General features: G+C 44.7%; 1 protein-coding gene across 1 annotated transcript in view; it reads right to left on the bottom strand.

The window, feature by feature from the left end:
- The window catches only part of OGA (O-GlcNAcase), a 182,125-nt gene that overhangs the window by 100,035 nt on the left and 58,086 nt on the right, over positions 1-24,004 (bottom strand). Inside the window, exons 7-8 of the mRNA XM_029610211.1 lie at positions 17,186-17,470; positions 2,165-2,323 (exon numbers count right to left, since the gene is read on the bottom strand). Of these exons, the coding sequence (XP_029466071.1) occupies positions 2,165-2,323; positions 17,186-17,470 (444 nt within the window). The remainder of the gene's footprint in view (positions 1-2,164; positions 2,324-17,185; positions 17,471-24,004) is intronic.

The following is a 24,004-nucleotide window of genomic DNA, read 5'->3' as shown; positions in this document are numbered from 1 at the left end:
AAGGCATTACCCCAATTGGGGCAGCTAATAACGGGGGAGGGGAAGGTCCTGTCTTTCGCAGAATTGCGAGATTTATATGGACTGGGGAATCAGCATACCTTCCCCTACTTGAAAATTCAGCATTACCTTCACTCCTTACTGCCAGCTTCCATGCAGCAATTGACCTTTCACATCTTAGATAAGATATTTAGCTTTGAAAAGGAAAAGACTCCCTCGTTATCTGCTTACTATAAAATGTGTAGAGAAAACTCTTAGGGTAGATATTTGTTCAATATTAGTAGAGCGCTGGAATAAGGATGGAGATTTTGTAGTAACTCAGTCGATCCTTAGAGTTTGTTTTAGACGGGTGGCCAAGATCTCTACTAATATGTATTACCGAGAACTGCAATATAAATTCCTGGGGCGAGCGTACGTGTCCGCTCAAATAGCCCACCACCTGACCATTTCTCCTTCTGCCCTATGTAGGCAATGTAAAAAGGCTCTAGGAACTTTGCCTCATGCCTTTTAGACCTGTCCCCCTATTAAACGTTTCTGGAGTCGCATTGCTGGGCATTTGGCAGATCTTTTAGATGTCTCTATACCCGTGGCTCCTTTATGGCTTTTATTTGGCTGTATTCTTCCCTTACGAGTTTGAGATCCTAGACCTCGTCTATAGATTCAAAAAGCAAGTTTGGTGGGGAAGAGGGTGATTTTATCTGGTTGGAGGAGTGAAGCATCACCTTCCTTTTGGGCATGGAGGAATCATTTTCATTTCATGATGAACATGGATAACTTATCCTCCCGCAGTTCTCCACTGCACAGGCAGCATTTTCTATCTACTTGGGACTCTTACCTGCAGGCACTTCCACACAGATCAATAAGTTTGATTTTGAATGACTGAAGATTTTTCTTTATTTACCTCGCTTTGCTGGTTTGGATTCTTTATTATCTGTTTTTGAATTTCACTGATACAGAATGTCTGCATGGGGGTGTTTTACTGTTATTGAAATAAAAGTTGTATATGCATCAGAAACACAACATCCTCAACGTTGTATCTGTATATGATAAATGCCAATAAAAATGTTTTAACAAAGTAGAATTTCTTCTTCTAAAGGGTACAGCGATCCAGATAGGGAAAGCAAGTCTACATCTACTAGGAGACTGAGAGATACTGAAGGGCTGAGGTCACTGCAGGGGCGTATCTAAGGTGACGTCCACTTTGAAATCAGACTATCTGTTAGCAGGAGAGCATAGAACCCATTGGTCTTGAGTCCATCTGGCTATACGTTAGCAAAACCTTAATTACTTTACAATAAATCACAGTAGATTTTCATTTGAACACAACAGAAAAGAACTCACCCCTTGGGACAAGAATACTGGCAAGAGAGCAGTTGGAAGCAGCCCAATGAAGAAATGTTTTTATAGCCCTTTGGGATATAGCACCCCCATCAAAAGAGTTACATACTTACCCATAAAAGAGATCTCAGTGTAAAAAATAAAATGTATATACTGTTTGAAAAGTGGAATACAACTTTTACTGCAACATTCTTTTACAATAATTAAAGAAATGTCTCAATGCTGACAACATATATTTAAGTTGTTTTCAAAATTCTGAAACATTACACAAACTAAGGAGCCAATGTAATAAGCCCTGCACTAAGACCACTGTTGAAATTAAGCACAGAGTTTAATGCAGATGCTTAAAAAAAATAAAAAGGTAACTCAGTGCGGTAAACAAATGGCATACTAATGCATTAAAATAAAAAATGTGTTCATAAATTGTGTGCATGCAAAGCAGGTCTTCAGTGCATAAATCCCAGCTACAGCTCCTGGCACTAGAACTCCTGCTTCTGTCCATAGAGTAAATACTAGCATTAGAAACTTTACTTCTAACCAGGAATAAAATTTTCAGTGCTAAGAAAACACGAGTTACCACCAATGCAGAGAGCTGCGCTGGTCTAATAGCTAATGCCTTAGCATGGAATTTCCATGCAAGGGCTCCACGCAATATGTACAATTTTTATGTGCAAAACTCTTTGCTGCACTGAAACACAGTCTGTGCACATAAGCACAGGTACAACTGCGTTCTGACTGCACCTTTATTACATTAGGCCCTATATACTGGTGAAAATTTCCAGCACATGTTTATCTAAGATTTCATATAAAATGTTAAAGAAATACTTACTGCTGTACTGAAGAGGTACACCAAATTCTTGCAGCCAATCTGTCAGCGCCATTTTCAGAGCCATCTGAGGGCTGTATAATACATCAGTTTCAATGTCTTCATCACTACCTTCATTTTCAAGTTTGATCTGGATAGACACCGTACTATCTTCACTGTCCGCTGTTATAAGCAAAAAGATTACAATCATATAGCAAGTGAAAGAACAAGAGTATAAACTAATTTTGTGACTAACCATACTATGTTCAGACAAGCTCTTTCTTTTTGTGCTCTGTATGCCTACACCTTTCCTTTGGAAATATCTTCCTACTGATTCAGAACAATCTAAACTGAAAATCTCTTATCTTAAATGACACTACATTGCTCTCACTTTTTTAATGTACCATTTACATATAAAAAAAAGCATGTATGCATGCTTGCTTATAGCTTGAGAGCAGCTGGTCCTATTTATCTAAACAAAATTCCCAAATGCTACACAAAGAAAATTATAAGCAATTCATTTCTGATTTGTTCCTTTTGGGGCTTCCACTTACTGCAATTACTTTGCATTCCAGAAAACAAAATCAGAACAGTTAAGTTCTTTGAACACAAAATAGTGCAATTTCAAAAATACTAACCCAGGCAAAGAAAGTATTTTATCTGATTGATACACACACACGGCAAAATACAAAAAAAGCCACTAACCCTGTTGAAATAGGGGATCAACAGAACAATATAAACAAAAAAAGTTAACATCCTCTCATCTTAATAGAAATGTTACTTTTACACATCTATTTCCATGGTTAAAGGTTTTTGGCAACTATTGCATTTTTATTGATATAGAAAAAAGTGTTATGTATCAAAATTGGTGTAAAAAGGTTTATACACATTACACACAAGCAAATGTAGTAGTAAAAAACAAACCCACATACATACACACTCACACAATTACAGCCAAAATATAAAGCATAGCCTAAATACACAAACCCCATATTTACCCTAAAAAAAAGTAACAATCAAGCAAAACCCCTTGAGGGGACAGTAAATCATACAACAGTTTTCTTAGAATGCATCCAAGGATATAAACATGTTTAAAAAAAAAAAAAAAAGTTTCTTTTTAATACATTCTTAGACCCAAATACAGGGCACAGTAATGATATTATGAATCAGTTCTTAAATCCCTGATGTTAATCAATTCTTGGACTCCCTTTCTCGGCTCCTGGTGGAGGCAAGGGATAGGAGGAGAGGCCCACCAACAATTCAACTTTTGAACCACCGTCAGAACCTCTGCATCCCAGAAGTAAGAAGATTCTGACCCACTGCAGCTTGGAGGGAAGGGACATTTGGGTGCTCTGTCCCCATCTAACGGGTTGATGACTGGTGTAGCTGGTTGGTGGGCCCACAAGCCTGAGGAACCTCGGGCCCTCTGAGTGGGGCTTCCTCTCCCGAGGAGCCAGGGATAACCAACAGTTCGGCTGTCACTGACTTTGATGCCCCTCTGGATCTCAGTGGCAGATCTGGGACAGGTCAGATACCTGTGTCAGTTCAGCACAGACAACTGTATGTATGTAAAGAGTTAAGCAGTGGCAGTGCCGTCCATGCACCAGCAGCTCCCTTTCCATGACCTGCTGAATCCATCTCTCTAACTCCTCCTCAAAGATCACCAACACAGACCAAGAAGCAGGAGCAGTGACCATGTCCTCTTTGGAATAGAGGGGAAGATCAGTAGCTAAAACAAAAATCACTAGAGAATGTGGTGAGCCCCCAAGATTTTGAGAGGTTGCTTCAGTAAGTTGTCAGCAGACGCCAGACTGTCCTCATGCTCAGCACCATGCATCGGTAGGGACAGATGTCAATGCTTCACCAGCTTCCCTCTATGCTCGGCATGAGTTGTCCTTAATGCAGAGGTTGAACTTGAGCCTTCTTTGACAGAGATGTTGGGCGATGGCCTGACTCCGGGTTCCAAACTAGCCATTGACACCAAAGGAGCAAATACCCCCCCCCCCCCCCATACTGATGACTCTGCCAACAGAAACAGAGCCTTTATATAACTTCTTATCCTTTTTTTTTTTTTTTTTTAATGTGGAGCGTAATAAAGGAAAAGGGTTACCAGCATGGCATACAGGCTGCTCTGGGTCCAGGCTGGTGGAGGGACTGGACATCCGGTGATCACCCCTGGTGCCTGACTAGAACGGGGAGCCTTGTGGGGTATCCAACCCCTGCTGTACCAGACCTGCTACCAGGGGGGGATGGTCTCACCAGATTTACTTCTTTTCTTTAAATCTTGATTTTGGTTCAAGACCGCAGGTTTTGCACCACCTCCATCTGCTGGAGACAAATACTGAAGAGATGCAGGTGGCACACCAGGTTAAGAGGGGGTGCTCTTCAAGTTTTTCTGTCTCCATCTGCTGAAAGGGAGGCAAAACCCAGCAGTCTGGACTGATCCAGGGATGAACAGGGAATATGCATTTTTTTCCCCTCCTCAATCTATACACAATACCCCATAATAACAAAGCAAAATCAGGTTTGTAGAAATTTGTGCAAATTAATTTTAAAAAGAACCTGAAATTTTTATATAAGTATTCACACCCTTTACTCAGTACTTTGATGAGGCACTTTTGCAGTGATTACAACCTCAAGTCTTCTTGTGTATGACAATATAATCTTGGAACGCCTGGATTTGGGGATTTTCTCCCAGTCTTCTTTGCGGATCCTTTCAAGTTCTGTCAGGTTGGATGGGGCATGTTGATCACAGCTATTTTCAGGTCTCTCCCGAGATGTTCGATCTGGTTCAAGTCTGGGCAACACAAGGACACTCACAGACTTGTGCCGAAGCCACACCTGTGATGTCTTGGCTGTGTGCTTAGGGTTGTCGTCCTGTTAGAAACTGAATCGTTGCCCCAGTCTGATGTCCAGAGCACTCTGGAGCAGCTTTTCATCAAGGATCTCTCTGTACTTTGCTCCATTCATCTTTCTCTTCGACCCTAAATAGTTTCCCAGTTCCTGCAGCTGAAAGACATCCTCACAGCATGCTGCCACCACCACGCTTCACCATAGGGATGGTATTTGTCACGTGATAAGCAGTGCCTGGTTTCCTTCAGACTTGATTCTTGGCATTCAGGCCAAAAAGTTCAATCTTGGTTTCAACAGAGTCCTTTAAATGACTTTTGGCAAACGTCAAGCTGACTGTCATGTGCTTTTTACTAATGAGTTGCTATCATCTGGTCACTCTACCAAAAAGGCCTGATTGGTTGAGTGCTGCAGAGATAGTTGTACTTCTGGATGGTTCTATCTCCACAACGGAACTCTGGAGCTCTGTCAGAGTGATCATCGGGTTCTTGGTCATCTCCCTGACAAAGGCCCTTGTCTCCTGATTGCTCAGTTTGGGCGGGCAGCCAGCTCTAGGAAGAGTCCTGGATTTTCAGAACGTCTTCCCTTTAAGAATGATGGAGGCCACTGTACATAAGAACATAAGATATGCCATACTGGGTCAGACCAAGCGTCCATCAAGCTCAAAATCCTGTTTCCAACAGTGGCTAATCCAAGTCACAAGTTTCTGGCACGTTCCCAAACATTAAATAAATCTCAAACTACTATTGCTTATTAATTAATAGCAGTTTATGGATTTTTCCTCTAGGAACTTAACCAAACCTTTTTTAAACCCAGTTACACTAACCACATCCTCTGGCAATGAATTCCAGAGCTTAACTATGCGCTGAGTGAAAAAGAATTTCCTTTGATTTGTTTTAAATAAGCTACTTGCTAACTTCATGGAGTACCCCCTAATCCTATTATCTGAGAGCAAATAACTGATTTACATTAACTTGTTCAGGTTCTTTCATGATTTTGTAGACCTCTATTATCTCTCCCCCTCAGCTGTCTCTTCTCCAAACTGAACAGCCCTAACTTCCTTAGCCTTTTCTCATAGGGCAGCTGTTCCATGCCACTTATTTTGGTTGCCCTTCATTGACTTTTGGGACCTTCAATGCTGCAGCAAATTTTTTGTATATTTCCCCAGATCGGCGCCTTGACACAATCCTGTCCAAGAGGTCTGCAGACAATTCCTTCGACTTCATGGCTTTAATTTTACTCTGGGTATAATTTTACCCGTGTGGAAAGAAAGGTCTGTTTAAAGGTGCCGCATCAGCAAGCCTGACAACGTGTTCTTACCCAGAGAAGAACCGTCTGGTCTATTAATCATTTGCGGCTTTGACCAGCAAAAAGCTTGATAAGAGTATCAAAATAATTTTTGTTATGAAAATGTAATATGTCAGTCTGTCCCGAATTGAACTAGCTGGCACTCTTAACCCGACAATGCCGGTGTTTCACTACGAGGCACGTAGCTTCCTCAGGAGCAAGTGGTAACATTTATCAAAGGACGCAGTCTCACAAGAATTTTCCAGGAGCGCTCACCTGGAGAATACAGGTGTGTGTCTTTCCAAATCTTGTCCAATCAATTGAATTTATCATGGGTGGACTCCAATCAAGTTGGAGAAATAACTCAAGGATGATCAATGGAAACAGGATGCACCTGAGCTCAACTTTGTGTGTCATTGCAAAGGGTCTGAATACTTATGTAAATGTGATTTCAGGTTTTTGTTTTGTTTAATTGATTTGCACAAATTTCTGCAAACCTGATTTTTCTTTGCCATTATGGGGTACTGTGTACAGATAGATAATACACATTTTTTCCCTCACCAATTTTAGAATAAGGCTGTAATGTAAAAATGTGGAAAAAGTGAAGGGGGTCTGAATACTTCACTGTAAGTACCAGGCAAAATGGTAGAAGTTACTTTGAAGAACAAAATTACTGGGGATCTGGTTAGACCTAGATTTATGGGTCAGAGACAACATGGATTTAGCAAAGGGAAGTCATGCCTGACAAATGTTAGATTTTTTTAAAGGGATTAATAAACATGTAGACAGAAAGGCGAGTCAGTTGATAGAAGTATCTGGATGACAAAGTCTCATGAGAGGTTCATGAAGAAATTAAAACATTTATGGGATAACAGGCAATGGAGAAATTACCTGATAATTTCGTTTTCCTTAGTGTAGACAGATGGACTCAGGACCAATGGGTATAGTGTGCTCTTGATAGCAGTTGAAGATGGATCAGATTTCAATCTGACGTCAGCCCTTCCCTGCAGGAAGTTCTGCTCTTCAGTATTCTCTTCAAAAAGCAATTGTGGATATATGTGTGACTGAACAACTTGATTATACGTGATTAACTTGAACTGGTTGATGTGGATATAGTTGGAGACCGCCAGTACACTCAACCGAGAAACGCCGACACCCGGTAGGTATGGGTGTCCTAATTAGAGGGAAGCTTGGCTTACCTGTGTTTGTCTTGCTCTTGGGGATTGTCACCAGAGGTTTCTGTGTTTGTCGGCAGCCGTGGGCGGAATGCTGAGTCTACACTAAGGAAAACAAAATTATAAGATAAGTAATTTCTCCATTTCCTAGCGTGTAGCAGATGGACTCAGGACCAATGGGATGTTCAAAAGCTACTCCCAAACCGGGTGGGAGGCTGCCCATGGCCCACTTAGTACTGCCCTTGCGAATGCTTTATCCTCCCGAGCCTGAACATCCAGTCAGTAGAACCTAGAGAAGGTGTGAATGGAGGACCATGTCGCCGCCCGACAGATCTTGGCGGGTGACAGCATCTTGGTTTCCACCCAGGACACTGCCTGGGCTCTAGTGGAATGGGCCTTGACTTGTAGAGGTGAAGGCTTGCCTGCCTCTACGTAGGCCGCCTTGATAACATCTTTGATCCAGCGGGCTATGGTTGACCATGAGGACGCTTCCCCTTGTTTCTTCCCGCTGTGAAGGACGAATAGGTGGTCCATCTTTCATACGGATTCTGACCTTTCCAGGTATCGGACTAGAAGTCTGCCGACGTTAAGATGGCAAAGGCGGCGAGATTCTTCCAAGTCCTTATGCTCGTCTGGCGATGGCAGCGAGATGGTTTGGTTTAGATGGAAGTGAGAAACCACTTTTGGGAAGGAGGGGACCGTGCGTAGCTGTATGGATCCTGGTGTGAGCCTTAGGAAGGGTTCTCAACACGACAGTGCTTGGAGCTCAGAGATGCGACAGGCCGAACAGACTGCCACTAGAAATGCAGTCTTCAATGTCGGAGGGACAGACCGCGGGTGGGTCTGAAGCAGGTTCCTGCTAGGAAGTCTAGGACTAGACAGATTCCATAATGATACCAGCCACTTTAGGGGTGGTCAGATCTGTTTAACCCCTTTCAGGAAGCGGGAGACGTCCGGGTGAGAGGCTAGGCTGCCGCCCTCCACCTTAGCTCTGTAGAAGGCCAACGCGGCCACCTGCACCTTGATGAAGCTGAGAGACAACCCCTTCTGTAAGCCGTTTTGCAGGAATTCCAGAATCGTGGGAATTTTGACTGTCCGCGGGAGGATGTTGTGGTCTTCACACCAGGCTTCGAATATTCTCCATATTCGTATGTAGGTTAGAGATGTGGAAAACTTGCGTGTTCGGAGCAGAGTGTCAATCACCGTCCCAGAGTATCTGCTCTTCTTCAGACGTGTCCTCTCAATGGCCAGACCGTAAGAGACAATCGAGTTGGGTCTTCGTGGAGGATCGGGCCTTGTTGGAGCAGATCCCTGTGTGGAGGTAGAGGGCGCCCTTGTCAGTAGTCTTCGCATGTCTGCGTACCACGGCCTTCTTGGCCAGTCTGGGGTCACTAGAAGTACTGGTCCCCTGTGGTTTTCTATCTTGCGGATGATCCCGCCCAGTAGCAGCCACAGTGGGAAGGCATATAGTAGGATTTCCTGTGGTAAGGCCTGGACAAGAGCATCAATCCCTTGGGATTGTGTTTCCCGTCTGCGACTGAAGAAGTTAGGAACTTGGGTGTTGGACCGGGTTGCCAGGAGGTCCATGGCTGGTGTTCCCCAGCAGTTTTACTATCAATTGGAAGACCTTGTTCAACAGCCTCCATTCCCCTGGGTCTAGGCTTTCTCTGCTGAGGTAATCTGCAGTGACGTTGTCTTTTCCCGGGTGTGGGCAGCTGAGATCCCTTGTAGGTTTGCTTCCGCCCATGCCCTTAGGGGATCTATGTCCAGGGACACCTGTTGGCTTCTGGTTCCTCCCTGGCGGTTGATGTAAGCAACTGTTGTGGCATTGTCTGACATGACTGACAGATTCAGTCTGTGACTGAACCTTAGGCAGGCTAGTCTGACTGCCCGGGCTTCCAGTCGGTTGATGTTCCATCCTGACTCTTCCTTGTCCCATTGCCCCATGGCGGTCAGCTCCTGGTAGTGGGGGCTCCCCACCCTCCTAGGCTCGCATCCGTGGTGAGCAGGATCCAGGTCGGCGGGGATAGCCTTACTCCCTTGCTCAGATGGTCTTCTTGTAGCCACCATTGTAGCTGGGTTCGAACTTCCTCCGGGAGCTGGAGGTGGAGTAGTTCTGGGATATCGGGTTCCATCGTGACAGTAGGGCACGTAGTAGGGGGTCGAATGTGAGCTCTTGCCCATGGGACCAGTTCCAGGGTGGATGTCATGAGACCGAGGACTTGGAGGTAGTCCCACACCTTGGGCCGAAGACTGCTTAACAGGTTTTGCAATTGGTTCCTCTGTTTTGTTCTCCTTATAGGAGTCAGAATGGCCTTGTCCTGTCTGGTGTCGAACTGGACTCCCAGGTATTCCAGAGATTGGGAGGGCTGCAGACCGCTCTTGTTGGTATTGACCACCCACCCGAGGTTCTCCAGTAGAGTTTTGACTCTGGTGGTCGCCTGATGACTTTCCTCTGGGGATTTTGCCCTAATCAGCCAATCGTACAGATATGGGTGTATGAGGATTCCTTCTTTCCTCAGTGTCGCCGCCACTACAACCATGATTTTGGTGAACGTTCAGGGTGCTGTGGCTAGCCTGAAGGGTAGTGCCTGGAACTGGTAGTGGTGGGCCAGGATCGCAAAGTGTAAGAAATGCTGATGCTCTTGATGGACCGGGATGTGCAGGTAGGCTTCTGACAGATCCAGGGATGTAAGGAATTCTCCCGGCTGTATCGCCCTTATGACCGAGCGTAGGGTTTCCATGCAGAAGCGAGGTACCCTCAGGTGGTGGTTGATGGACTTGAGGTCCAGGATGGGCTGGAACGTACCCTCTTTCTTGGGAACGAAAAAATAGATGGAATAGTGACCAGTATTTTGTGGTTGCGTGGTCACCGGCGTTATGGCCTTTAAGTCGAGCAATTTGGTCAGTGTGGATTCCACTGCCATCTTCTTGAAAGGGTTGTGGCAGGGAGATTTCACAAACTTGTCCGGAGGGATGTTGTGGAAGTCCAGATAATATCCCTCTCGAATGATGATTAGGACCCACTTGTCCAAAGTTATCTCGACCCATCTTTGGTAGAATAGGGCAAGCCTGCTCCCTATGGCTTCTTCCTGTGGATGGGTCGGCTGGGGCCTGGTCCAGCACCAGCTCCCCTTTTGTTGTGTTTGTTCTGAAAGGACTGGCCCCTGCCTGCAGGGCAAGATGCTTGATATGTAACTTTTGTACGGTTTGAAGTGCTGTGATCCCCTGCCCTTAGATGTTCGGGGGGGGGGGGGGGGGGGGGGGGGGGAGGGGTGCTGGCCTCTTGTTCTTGTCCTCCGGTAGCCGTAGTACTGGGGATTCGCCCCATTTGTCGGCTAACTTTTCCAGTTCGCTTCCAAACAGGAGGGTTCCCCTTAAAAGGCATTCTCGTGAGTCTCGTCTTGGACGTCGCGTCGGCTGACCAGCTTCTGAGCCAGAGTTGTCTTCTGGCTGCCACAACGGACGAAACGTCTCTGGCTGCGGTGCGCACCAGGTCGGAGGTCACATCCATGAGGAATGATACTGCTGGCTCTAGAGCTTTGACAGGTGTGGTGGTGTCCCTGGTCTTTGATAAGCAGGTGAGTGTCACCACGGCACAGCAGGCTGTGATCTGTAGCGACATAGCTGAAACATCGAATGACTGTTTAAGGATGGATTCCAGACATCTGTCCTGGGCATCCTTGAGTGCCGCTCCTCCCTCGACTGGGATGGTAGTGCGCTTTGAGACCACGCATGGGATAGATGGCGATGTCCTTTCGTGGATTACATGGGATAGGTGGCAATGTTCTTTTGTGGATTACAAACTGACTAAAAGACAGGAAACAGAGTAGGATTAAATAATTTTCTCAGTGGAAGGGTGTGGGCAGTGGAGTGCCTCAGGGATCTGTATTGGGACCCTTACTTTTCAATATATTTATAAATGATCTGGAAAGAAATACAAGTGAGGTAATCAAATTTGCAGATGATACAAAATTGTTCAGAGCAGTGGCGTAGCCAGAATTGATTTTTTGGGTGGGCACAAGGTTAACATGGGTGGGCTGTAGGCATGCAGGTCTACTAGATGTTTTTTTACTGATAAATAATGCCAAAATATGCAGCATACACGGCTCCTACCTGTCCATAAAATTTGAGAGACCGGTATTTTTACCTTTGTTGTCTGATCTTTGTATTTTTCTAATCCGTTGGTCCTGGTCTCTTTTACTTACACACACACCACACACACAACACACCACACACACACACACACAACACACACAACACACACAACACACACACACACACACACACACACACACACACACACACACACACACGCTTTCTCTCACAGACTCCCTCTCACACAATCAAGCTCTCACTCTCATATGCTCTCCCCCCCCCCCCCCACAAGCTCACATTCAAGTTCTCACTTTCTCACCCCTCCCCAGGCTTATATTCTTATGCACACACAGACGCACATCCAGGCACCCATTCTCACCCACACACAAACCCAGACTCCCATTCTCACCCACAAACCCATGCTCCCAGTCTCACCCACACATATTCAAGCTCCCATTCTCATCCATACATATACACATTTAAGGTACTATTCTCACCCACACATACACACATTCAAGCACCCATTCTTATCCACATATTCAAGCTTCCATTCTCACCCACCCACACAAACCCAGGCTCTCATTCTCAACCACACATACACACATTCGAGCTCCCATTCACCCACATATTCAAGCTTCCATTCTCACCCACATACACACCCAGGCTCCAGTTTTCACCCACACACACTCCCATTCTCATCCACACATACACATTCAAGCACGTGCACAGCTTCCGCTTTCTCCCCCAGAGCAGGAAGATCAGCTGCCTCTCCTGCTGCCACCGGACTCCTGCTATCTTCCGGCGTCCGAACTTCCTGTCGGGGGGGGGGGGGGGGGGGGGAGCGGAAGCGCACCGCACAACGTCCGCTTCCTCCCTCCCCCCCCCCCCCAAGCAGGAAGATCGGCGGGCAGTACGGCCCGACGCCCGAAGATAGCAGGAGGCCGGTGGCAGCAGGAGAGGCAGCTGATCTTCCTGCATTGGGGGGAGGAAGCGGAAGCTGCCCGCGGCGCTTCCGCTCCCCACCCCCAAACAGGAAGTTCGGCAGGCCCGAAGATAGCAGGAGAACGGGTGGCAGCAGGAGAGGCAGCTGATCTTCCTGCATTGGGGGGAGGAAGCGGAAGCTGCGCGCGGCGCTTCCGCTCCCCCCCGAACAGGAAAACCGGTTGGCCATACGGCCGCAGCAGCGCTTCCCCATGTGTGCCGTGATAGCGCGCGAGGCGTGGGTTCTCTTGTTCGGTGTCGCGGGGATGGGATCCCGCGACAGCCTTGCAGTTCCGGTGCCAGTTGGGTGGGCCTGGGTCTAAGTTGGGTGGGCACCTGCCCACCCAGGCCCACCCGTGGCTACGCCACTGGTTCAGAGTAGTTAAATCACAAGCAGATTGTGATAAATTGCAGGAAGACCTTGTGAGGCTGGAAAATTGGGCATCAAAATGGAAGATGAGATTTAATGTGGATAAGTGCAAGGTGATGCATATAGGGAAAAATAACCCATGCTATAGTTACACAATGTTAGGTTCCATATTAGGTGCTACTACCCAAGAAAGAGATGTAGGCGTCATAGTGGATAACACATTGAAATCGTCGGTTCAGTGTGCAACGGCAGTCAAAAAAGCAAACAATGTTGGGAATTATTAAAAAGGGAATGGTGAATAAAACGGAAAATGTCATAATGTAATATCTGTATCGCTCCATGGTGAGACCGCACCTTGAATACTGTGTACAATTCTGGTTGCCGCATCTCAAAAAAGATATAATTGCGATGGAGAAGGTACAGAGAAGGGCGACCAAAATGATAAAAGGAATGGAACAGCTCTCCTATGAGGAAAGACTAAAGAGGTTAGGACTTTTCAGCTTGGAGAAGAGATGGCTGAGGGGGGATATAATAGTGGTGTTTAAAATCATGAGAGGTCTAGAATGGGTAGATGTGAATCGGTTTTTTACTCTTTCGGATAATAGAAAGACTAGGGGGCACTCCATGAAGTTAGCATGTGGCACATTTAAAACTAATCGGAGAAAGTTCTTTTTCACTCAACGCACAATTAAACTCTGGAATTTGTTGCCAGAAGATGTGGTTAGTGCAGTTAGTATAGCTGTGTTTAAAAAAGGATTGAATAAGTTCTTGAAGGAGAAGTCCATTACCTGCTATTAATTAAGTTGACTTAGATAATAACCACCGCTATTACTAGCAACGGTAACATGGAATAGATTTAGTTTTTGGGTACTTGCCAGGTTCTTATGGCCTGGAATGGCCACTGCTGGAAACAGGATGCTGGGCTTGATGGACCCTTGGTCTGACCCAGTATGGCATGATCTTATGCGCAGACCATGGCATCCACTTTGGGGAATGCCAGGAGATCTTTGGCAGCGGGGTCCAGGGGGTACATGGCTGCCAGGGTTCGTCCCCCTTTGAAAGCGGCCTCCAGAGCCTCCCCATTCCAGGTCAATCAGCTGTTGTACGGCTTGCAGCAAAGGGAAATGGCGGGAGGCCTGACTGAGTCCCTCTAGGAGGGGGGTTCATCTTAGGTTCCCCTGTGGCATTTGTGCCTGGGATAGCGAGCTCTTTCATGCTATGTGCCACGAGGTCTGAAAATTAGACTTTGGCGAAGAACCGCCTCATGGTTCGGTAAGGTTCCATTCCTGGGGGGATTTTCCCTTCCTCCAGGGAGTCTTGATCCTTGTCCGAGGTGTCCGTGTCCTCAGTGTTGGAGCTTTTGGGCGGGAGAGACACTTCTCTGGGTTTAGAGGGTCCCGGGATGTTAAAGTCCTCTGGGGGATGCTGTGGTTGTGTCATCATGGGCGCCGGTTGCATGTGGACAAAGCTATGTAGGCCTTTGAAGAATTCTACCGAGGAGAAAGATGCTGGGTCTAAATTGAGAGGTGCTGCGTCCCCAGGGGGCCCCGTTTGAAGGAGGCTCCCACTGGTGTTAGCGAGGTCCGATGTACTGTCGGTGGATCCGGATCCCAGTACCGGCTGGGGGGGACCTTGACGTGGTTCACCCACAGCCTCCTCGCACTGTAGACACAGTGCAGTGGCCTCTTTGTGCTGCGCAGCTCTAATGTGGCATGCTGGGCAGAGGACCTGAGACTTAAGTTTCTTGTCCGATGGTGCCATGGTTTGTATACGTAGGATTGCAGAAACCTCTGGATTGCGCATGCAGGTGTACGTCGGGAGGCTTAGTTATGCGCTCCAGGTGTGCTGAAGTTGCACGTATAGGTTGGATGCGCGCTCAATAAGATATGTGCGCCGCTGTGCGCATGGGGGATTTCTTGCGCACGGCACTTATGTGTGCGCCAGTGTGCGCACAAGTGATTTTGTGCGCGCGGCTCGCCTCTTGTGCGCACGATCAGATAAGCGGACAGGGCGGCGATCAAGAGAAAATGGCGATGGCGACCACGCGAGCAATATGGCGACCACCTCGGAGGGTCTCCACGTGAAAGGACCCTCGTATCGGACCAGGGTCTAGCCCGGATAGGGCTGATCAACCCGGTAGCACTGGCGCCGGCTGGCGATCTGTGCGGCTGTTCAAGCCTTGGAGACCGGAGACTTTTTGGAAGTTTTCTACCTTATCTTGTCTCGGCGTTTTCCAGTCTCGTTCCGGGCGGAGAGGGAAAGTACCTTCACCGCCGTGCTCGAAGTTGCACACGCTGTCTCTCAGCCGCACCCGGTGCCGGGGGCTAAGTCCACGCCGGGAACCGGCTGCCGGACCGAGGCCTATCTCTGAGGGATCACGGAAATTACCTCAGGAATTCTCAACTGGGAGACAGACCCATAAGTATCACCGCAGGAGAGCGGGGCTCGTCTATAGAGGTAAGATTTCTTCTTTGTTTGGATTTCTTTGGTTAGAATACTCTAATGCTGTGCAAGCGTGTATAGAGTCCTGAACTGCTATGGAGACGGAAAATACCGAAGAGCAGAGCTTCCTGCAGGGGTATATGTACTAGGGCTGACATCAGACTGAAATCTGACTCCGTCTCCAACTGCTATCAGGAGCACACTATACCCATTGGTCCTGAGTCCATCTGCTACACGTTAGGAAATATCCTATTGTGGATTGATATCTGGCTAAAAGATAAGAGCAGGCCTAAATGGTCATTTCTGTCAACAGAGAAGACAAAATTATTTGAAGTAGTTAAATTACAAGTCTATTGTGAGGAATTGTAAGAGGAGCTTATGAGATTGGCAGATTGGACATCTAAATGGCATATGAAAATTAATGTGGGCAAATGCAAAGTGATGCATATAGGGAAGAATAATCCAAACCAAGGTACATGCTGCTGGATTCTGTATTAGGTATTCCCATTCAGGAAAAGGATCTAGGGAGTCACTGAGGCCAATATATTGAAATTCTTGGCTCAGTGTGCAGGAGTAGTCAAAAAGCAAATAAAATATTAGGTATTATAAGGAAAGGAATAGAAAATAAATGTCTCCATTGACCCATGGTGCAACCACATCCCGAGTACTGTGTGTAGTTCTGCTTTGCCCCATCTCAAAAAAGATACAGCAGACCTAGAAAATGTAGAGAAGGGTGACCAAAATGATAAAGGGGCTGAACTGCCTCCAAGGAAAGGCTAAACAGGATGGAACTGTACAACCTGGATAAGAGACTGCTAAGAGGAGATACGATCCAGATCTATAAAAATCATGAGTGATGTGCAACAGGTAAATAGGGCAAAAGTATTTATCTTTTCCAAAAGTACTAAGACTAGGGCACACTCCATGTAGCCAATAGGTAGGATATTAAAAAAAATTGGAGAAAGCATTTATGGGGTTTTTTTCTCAGCACACAATTAAACCGTGGAATTTGTTGCTAGAAGATATGGTGAAAGCAGTTAGCATAGCCTCTGTATCACCATGGGGCAGTTAGAGGCATTATGACATTTTCCATTTTATTAACCATTCCCTTCCTAATAATTCCTAACATTGTTTGCTTTTTTGACTGCTGCAGCACACTAAGCCGACGATTTTAAAGTATTATCCACTATGGTGCCTAGATCTTTTCCCTAGGTGGTAGTTCCTAATTTGGAACCTAACATCGTTTAACTACAGGAAGGGTTATTTTTCCCTATATGCATCACCTTGCACTTATCCACACTAAATTAAATTTAAGTCATAGTCTAACATTACTGATACTTATTTTTATATAAAGCAGAAAAGTAAAGCTAGGAAAGCTTCAAAGAAAAAAATATACAAAGTATACAAGTTCCCAGCATGACGAATATTTTCAGCACGTCAGCATGACTGAGCCTCAAGTTCAATGCAATGGTACAAATTCAAATACAAAAATATACAAACTCAAAGATAAGAGGAAGGAAAAGGAAATATTTATTGTTCACCAACATTTCAGTTCAAATTAACCAACATTACTCAAATAATGATTTTATTTATGAAATTGTAACCGAACTTTATTGGCACCTGTTAGAATGTAAGATATCCTACATTTACTTACCTTAGTCTATGTGCCTATTTGTAAACCGTTGCGATGGTATATAACTTAGCGACGGTATAGAAAAGTTTTTAAATAAATAAATAAATTTTAAACCACAGCTTAATACTGGCAAGATTTCCTTTTTCTTACTTGCCTGAATGGCTGTCTCTTGCCTTTGATTCTGCAAAGAACAATGTACATATACTTACTCATCATAACATCTTTTCTCACACCATTCATGTTTGATTTGTACCAGGTTGCCAATGTGTGAATTGCAACATAATTTGCTTCAAATTCACAGTTGGGATTGCTCAGAACTCCTTTTAGCCTGGGAATGAGTTCAGTTGACCGTCCTTTGTAAGGCCCAAGAAACAGCCTCTTCTGATCATAATCGTTGGCATGAATGTTGTCCCAGATCACTGGAGCTCTCTTAAGTATTTTAGAAACCTCTTCAATAGACTCTACTGGAATGTCCTTCGATACAACTTTAGGACCTGAAATTAAATGAAGAAAGTAAAACACTTACAATGAACTTCAATTTAACTGCACAGCAGTATGTCAACCAACATAGGGAAGATGGTTATTCTTGATTTAAGGTATTATTATTTATTTGTTTTTATACCCCGACATTCAACACATGTTATCGCATCGGTTTACATGGAACTTGTTGAGCTGATTACATGTAACAGGGTGAGTTAACTGGGATAACATAGCAAGGGGAGAGTAATTTAACATATTGATTGGTTTTTGAGGATCATTTCTCTTATAAACATTTATGTACATAGAACTTAACTCTTTAGTAAAATACTGTTTCCGTGGAACATGGCTTGATTCAGTAGGATATATCAGAGTATAAAAACTTAACATATTGGGTTAAATACAGTTTCTGAGAACAAAGCTGTAAGTGGGTAAAGCGACTTTGGGGATTTAAACGTTTCAGAGGTAGTATTTGTTTGGTATGTCGATACGTGGTATGGTGGTTGACGGGGGAATCCTTAGGAGGGTGGAGTGGGTAGGTGAAAGGGGGGGTCTCCTGTGCGAGTGGAAGGAAGTTGAAGTGTGGTTGTCCTCAGGATATTGTAAAGACTTTTTGGAAGAGACATGTTTTTAGCTTCTTTTTGAAAGTTCGTGATGTTGGTTTGAGTCTTAAGTCTATGGGTAGGCTGTTCCAAAGGGGAGGACCGGCCAGAGAGAATGCACGTTCTCTGGTTGAATTAAGGTGAGCTTGTTTTGGAGGGGAGGGGGGCTGTGAAAAGACCAGTGTTTGTGGATCGAAGGTTCCTTTGTGGGATTTGCAATCGGTATAAAACCTTTGAATTTGGACTTCTCATGGATCTCTAATGTTTGAACTGATTATTTTAAATCAGGACTCTGAACACATTCATATTACCAAAACCCCTAAAGAGCAAAGTATGCAGCAGGCTTTATTTTACAGGATTTTGTCACATGCTCTGCATGTAAGTGTCATATTTTCTAACTGCTTGTTTATTATATATATCATTTTCAGGGACTCAGACTGTGTATTTTGGGGTTTCAAGTACTGTAACAAGAACCCTGTAAAATATCACCAAGGAAAGCAGAAACCTCTGTACAATACTTCACAGAAAATTGACTGTCCTATTCTCATGAACAGCAGTATCTGATTTTATCTGGGGTTTTTTTTTATTCTGCCTTTCAGCACTTCAAAAGCAGATAGCATTCAAGCACTGTGGGTATTAAATAGCATATGCTCAGTTTTTCTGGCCACAGAGAATAATACTGATTTTTTTTCATATGGGCAGAGGTGCCTGGCACTGGTAACACAGGTTTATTTATTTATTTAAAAATTTTTCTATACTGTCGTTAAGTTAAATACCATCACAACGGTTTACAGAAGGGCATGATAAAGAGAAATATGGGTGGTATAGATTACAAATTACTCGTGTGCCATCCTAGTACAGTAACAATGTAAAATAATAAACTAGGTGTGTAAATTAAACCTGATTGTTAGGAACAAATTAGGCAGTTTGATTTTAACATTAATATGCTTATGTAGGTTACTAAAAACTTCTAGCTTGGTGCATCCTTATCGCTCAACTATTTTTCTCCTTTTCTTTATCTTTATAAAATGCTTGTTTAAAAAGCCAGGTTTTCAGATTAGTTTTGGATAATTTCAGATTTGTCTGTAGTCTTATGTCGAGTGGCCTGGTATTCCAGAGTACAGGACCAGCCAGTGACAGTGCTCTTTCCCTTACTTGCGTGAGATGTGCTGATTTGACAGAGGGGACAGTGAGTAGAGCTTTATTTGCAGATGGTTAATATTCAGCAGAGGCAGAGCAAAAAAAATAAAGTGGACCAATTAACTTTGTTTGAATATTCAATGCAATGCTACTTATTATGTTCTTCTGTTTTCCTTCAGGTACTGTGCCTTTTCTCCTCTTCCTGTTTTTCCCTCTCTTCTCTCGCCCCTTCGCTCTCTTTCTTTTTTTTTTTTTTTTTTTAATTTTTTATTTATGCATTTTAAACATTACAAGAAAACTCTTGCATTGTAATTTGTTAAGGACATAAACCAGGAAATGTCATACAATCTTAACCAAAAGATAAACAATTTCAGTGAAATTTAAACATTTATGTCCCTAAAATAATAAAGGTAATATTGGGAGAGCATGCAATTTAGGAGCATCAATAGGAAAAGAAAAATATTCAAGCAAATATAACATTCTGAAATCCAACCGTCTTATACATTACTATCACCTCCTTGGGATTGATGAGGAGGATTATGTGAGTTAAGAAAGGACTTCAACTGTAAAGGTTCCATAAATACATACATTTGTTGTTGATATTGCATGCAACATTTACAAGGAAAACAAAGTTTAAACTTAGCTCCAAGTTTTACTACCTCCTCCCGCATATTCAGGAATTGCTTCCTTCTAAGTTGTGTTTGTTTAACAAGGTCGGGGTAGCACCATATTCTTTGGCCAAAAAATAATACATGATTATTTCTAAAGTAATTTTTAAATATATTATTCCTGTCCATTAACAGGGCAAAAGTGACCAAAAGGGGTCTTCTCAAAGCAATCGTCAGATCTTGGGATGAGTCCAATATTGTAGACAAGTCAGGTAGTGCTTGCTCATCATAACCTGCTTCACCTCCTTCTTTAGAATATAGATAATACGCTCTTGTTACCACTGGTTTTAATTCCTCTGGAATTTTCAGTACCTGAGCAACATAGAATTTAAATAAATCCAGTGGTGTAACATTTTTAATCACAGGAAAATTTAGGAAGCGCAGGTTATGGACACGGATATTGTTCTCTAGCTTCTCCAATCTTCTATTCACCTCATTGTGAGTCGAAACCACAGCAGAATGAACTTTTTCAATTTCAGTCATTCGACTCTCCATTTTATTCAGATTTTGTTTCTGTAGATCAATTTCAGATGCATTTAAGTTCACTTGATGTTTTACTTCTATTACTTCTTTAGTGAGCCCCAATATGGCTTTTTCGAGCGATTGTAGTGCTCCCCAAATCATTGTTAATGAAATTTCTTCTGGAGGTTTTGTTAACTTAAACAGTTTCGGTACCTCCTGCAACTTCACTGCCCCTCCTCCTCCCGAAGCCAGACTAGCGTTTTCCTCCAGTTCTACGAATCCCAGCCTTTCTGAAAGGTTTTGTCCCGCGGCTTTCTCAGCCTCCTGGGACCTTACCTTTCTCTGAGGCTCTTGAATGGTAAGTCCTTCCTCCATCTCGGGTTTCCCCGATCTCCCCGCTGTCCCCTCACCGATTACCTCGGTCGGTTCAGCGGCCATCTTGCTTTCCTCTCTGCCTTCCGTGTGAACTGGTGGTGCAGGTCTCGCCGGCGAACCGGGACTCAATGATGTCTCGGTCAGGGAGAGACCTTCCCGCTCCAAGGAAAGCTCTCCAGCGACCTGGTCTCCCGGAGTTGACGGTGGTATCGCGGAGAAAAAAGTTCCGATATGGGGCTGAGTTGTTTGAAGAGGTGTAGATGTCGCTTCTACACCTCTAACCCATGCCTTCCGCTTCGTATGAGGCATTTGGGAACAAAATTAGAATGCTAACAAAGAAATTCGATAGCGGAGGTATGGAGCTTCTTTCAACGCGTCTGGTCAGAACGCCATCTTGAAAGCTCTCCCCTTCGCTCTCTTTCTATCTGCTCCCTCTCCCCCCACCCTGGTTTTTTGTATTTTCCTCCTTCAGTTATATGTAAACCAGCATGATGTACCCACGAATGTCGATATATAAAAGCTAATAAATATTCAGCTAACCTTAACTGGCAGAATATCTGATTAAATCTACCATACAAAAGCTTATGCATTTAAATTTAAGACCACATTTGTATAGGACAGAGTTGACCATATAACTTTAGCTGATTAGTGCTGATTATTGTGCTAACTAGCTAAATTTGAAAAGCCCAACCCAGTCCATTTTTGTCAGTTAAATCAGTACACACGGCAATGATGCACATACAAAATATAGCTAGGCAGGTTACTTAATCAATTACATTTATGCAGTTAAAACCAATTTCAACCACATAAATCTGTTGAGTAATAAAGCTTATGGTATATGTTGGCAAATAAGGACAATTTAACTCCTCCAGTCTGTCTAGCTGCCTACACTGAATTAGCTTAGGATACCTACAAGCTGTCAGCCTACAAGCTTGACCACCAGTAAACTGGTCTTTATCTGCCACTAATTATGTTACTATAGTGCTGTCAGATATCATCAACCATGTGTGTTATTTACTCCTGGGGCATTCTGAACAAAAAAATTTAAAATTCTGTGCATAAAAAATATAAATTCTGTGCACAAAAACTTAAAATTCTGCAAACTTTATATTGGTCAAAGTAACAATTTACATGATGGTATTTAAGTAATTACATTTTAAATTAATACAGAAAAAAGAGTTATTACTTAAAGATGCAGAATTTTAAATATTTTGAGTAGAATTTCCCTAGAAATTCACTATAAGAGTGTCCCTTCCACTTGCTCTCCCTACTCCCCTGCCCACTTTGCCCTCTCAGGCCCCAAACTCCCTCCACCTGCCAGTATCTCTCTCCTCAATCTCTAGGCTCAACTCCTTCCACTCTATCTCCACTCCCAAAGTTTGATCCCGTTCTCCGTACTGCCCCTCACACATGCTCCCTCTGTCCTTCCCTCTCTCGCACATATGCTCCCTTTCTCTAGTGCACATACACACACCCTCATAGAGGCTCCCTCATTCTCTCGCACACATCCCCTTGTACAGGGTCCCTCTCTCTTGCATGCACACACTCACAAGCTCCCTTTCTCTCTCATGCATACATTCTCACACAGGCAACCTATGTCTCTCTCTCTCATGCACTCCTTCACAGAGGCTCTCTCACACACATACAAATCCCTTCACACAGGCCAGCACCCTCACATACACAGGATCCCTTTTTCATACACACCAGCTCCCAATCTCTCATACACATACACACTCCTTCACAATCTCCTCATATAGGCTCCCTCTCTGGCACCCCTATTCAAACCCCCCTCCCCCTTTGCTTAACCTCCCTGGTCTCTCTCACACTCCCCCCCTCCCCCCTTATCTCTCAACCTTCCCTCCTTTCTCTCATACCCCCTCCACCTCCTCACACACACATCTCTCTACATACATTCATGCTCACCGGGGACTTCATCTTTGCCGCGAGTGGAGTGCGCCCTGAGGCACGCAGGGACCTTCATCTTCGCCACGAACGATGCGCTCCGTTCGCGGCATGTCGGGGTCGCCTCTGCCATTTTCTGCGCAGAATTGCCAAATTCTGCGCAGGGGTGGGGAGAAATTCTGCGCAAAATCTGCACTCTGCAGAATTCCCCCAGGACTAGTTATTGCAGCAAACTGTTTGCTTTCAGAGAATACTGCTAATGAAGATAGTGAAACAAACTCTCCTTAGAACCAAACCCTGAAGTAACCCCAACGCTCACTTTACCTTCATTGAAGTGAACTCCACTAATATCACTGTTCTGCTGCTTAATCACTTCCTCACCCAGTTCATTTTCTGTCTGTCTTTCTACCATATTGATTAGTATACTACTCTTCTATGGGGAACAATGTCAAAAGAATTACTAAAGTCCAGATGGAAAAGTGGATGTGGCCCATCTAGAAACATTACTAGCATTTTGTCAAAGAACTCATACAAATTTGACAAAGGTGCGAGCACTGGGCATAGGCTGCTGCTCTCTGTGCCAGTCAAAAGCCAGCTGCAGGGCTAGGCTGAGCCAGAGGTACCCGTTGTTGGCTAGGGTGGTCCTTTTGGGTAGTCCGAGCCGGACAAGCACGTGAGGCCGGAGGGTAATATCTCTGTTGCCTGTAAAACTGCTTTCTGGAATCTCTACATGGCGCCCTGCAGGTTGCAGAGGAGGGGTCGGAGGTGGTAGTAGACAGCTGGTGCAGTGTCTCATGGTGATCCTCGAGCTGGGCCATTACATCCCGGATTTTGTCCCCAAACAGGTTCTCTCCTGTACAGGGATGGTCGGCCAGTTTATCTTGGACCTCCGGACGAAGGTCAGAGGCTTTCAGCCAGGCTCAGAGTCTGGCACTTATGCTCACCACTGAGACTCTTGCCGCCATCTCAAAGACGTCATAGGTTGCCCTCACTTCATGCTTCCCGGCTTCAAATCCTTTTTGAAAGATGGATTCCAGGACCCCCTGGAGCTGTTGTGGTAGTCCCTCGGCAAACTCTTGGACCTGTTTCCAGAGGTTCCAGTTGTACTGGTTCATGTACAACTGGTATGCCGCTATTAGGGCGATGAGCATGGCTACTTGGAAAACTTTCCGGCCTAGCGCGTCTAAGGCTCTATGGTTCTTTCCTGGAGGGGCAGAGGAGTGAGGGAGGGTTCTCTTGGCCTTTTTCTGGGCTGATTCCACTATCACTAACTGGTGAGGCAACTGGCTCTCCTGGAAAAGCCCAGGGCCTGTTGCACCAGATAGGTGGCATCTGTCTGTTGACCGGAGCCACAGAACCCGGGTGTTCCCTGAGCCGGTAAAGGAGGTCCAGGAGAACCTCA

This window comes from Rhinatrema bivittatum, chromosome 7, assembly GCF_901001135.1.
Source record: "Rhinatrema bivittatum chromosome 7, aRhiBiv1.1, whole genome shotgun sequence".
Lineage (NCBI taxonomy): Eukaryota > Metazoa > Chordata > Amphibia > Gymnophiona > Rhinatrematidae > Rhinatrema > Rhinatrema bivittatum.
Note: the sequence above shows the minus strand (reverse complement) of the source record. Positions and strands in the feature narration are given on the sequence as shown.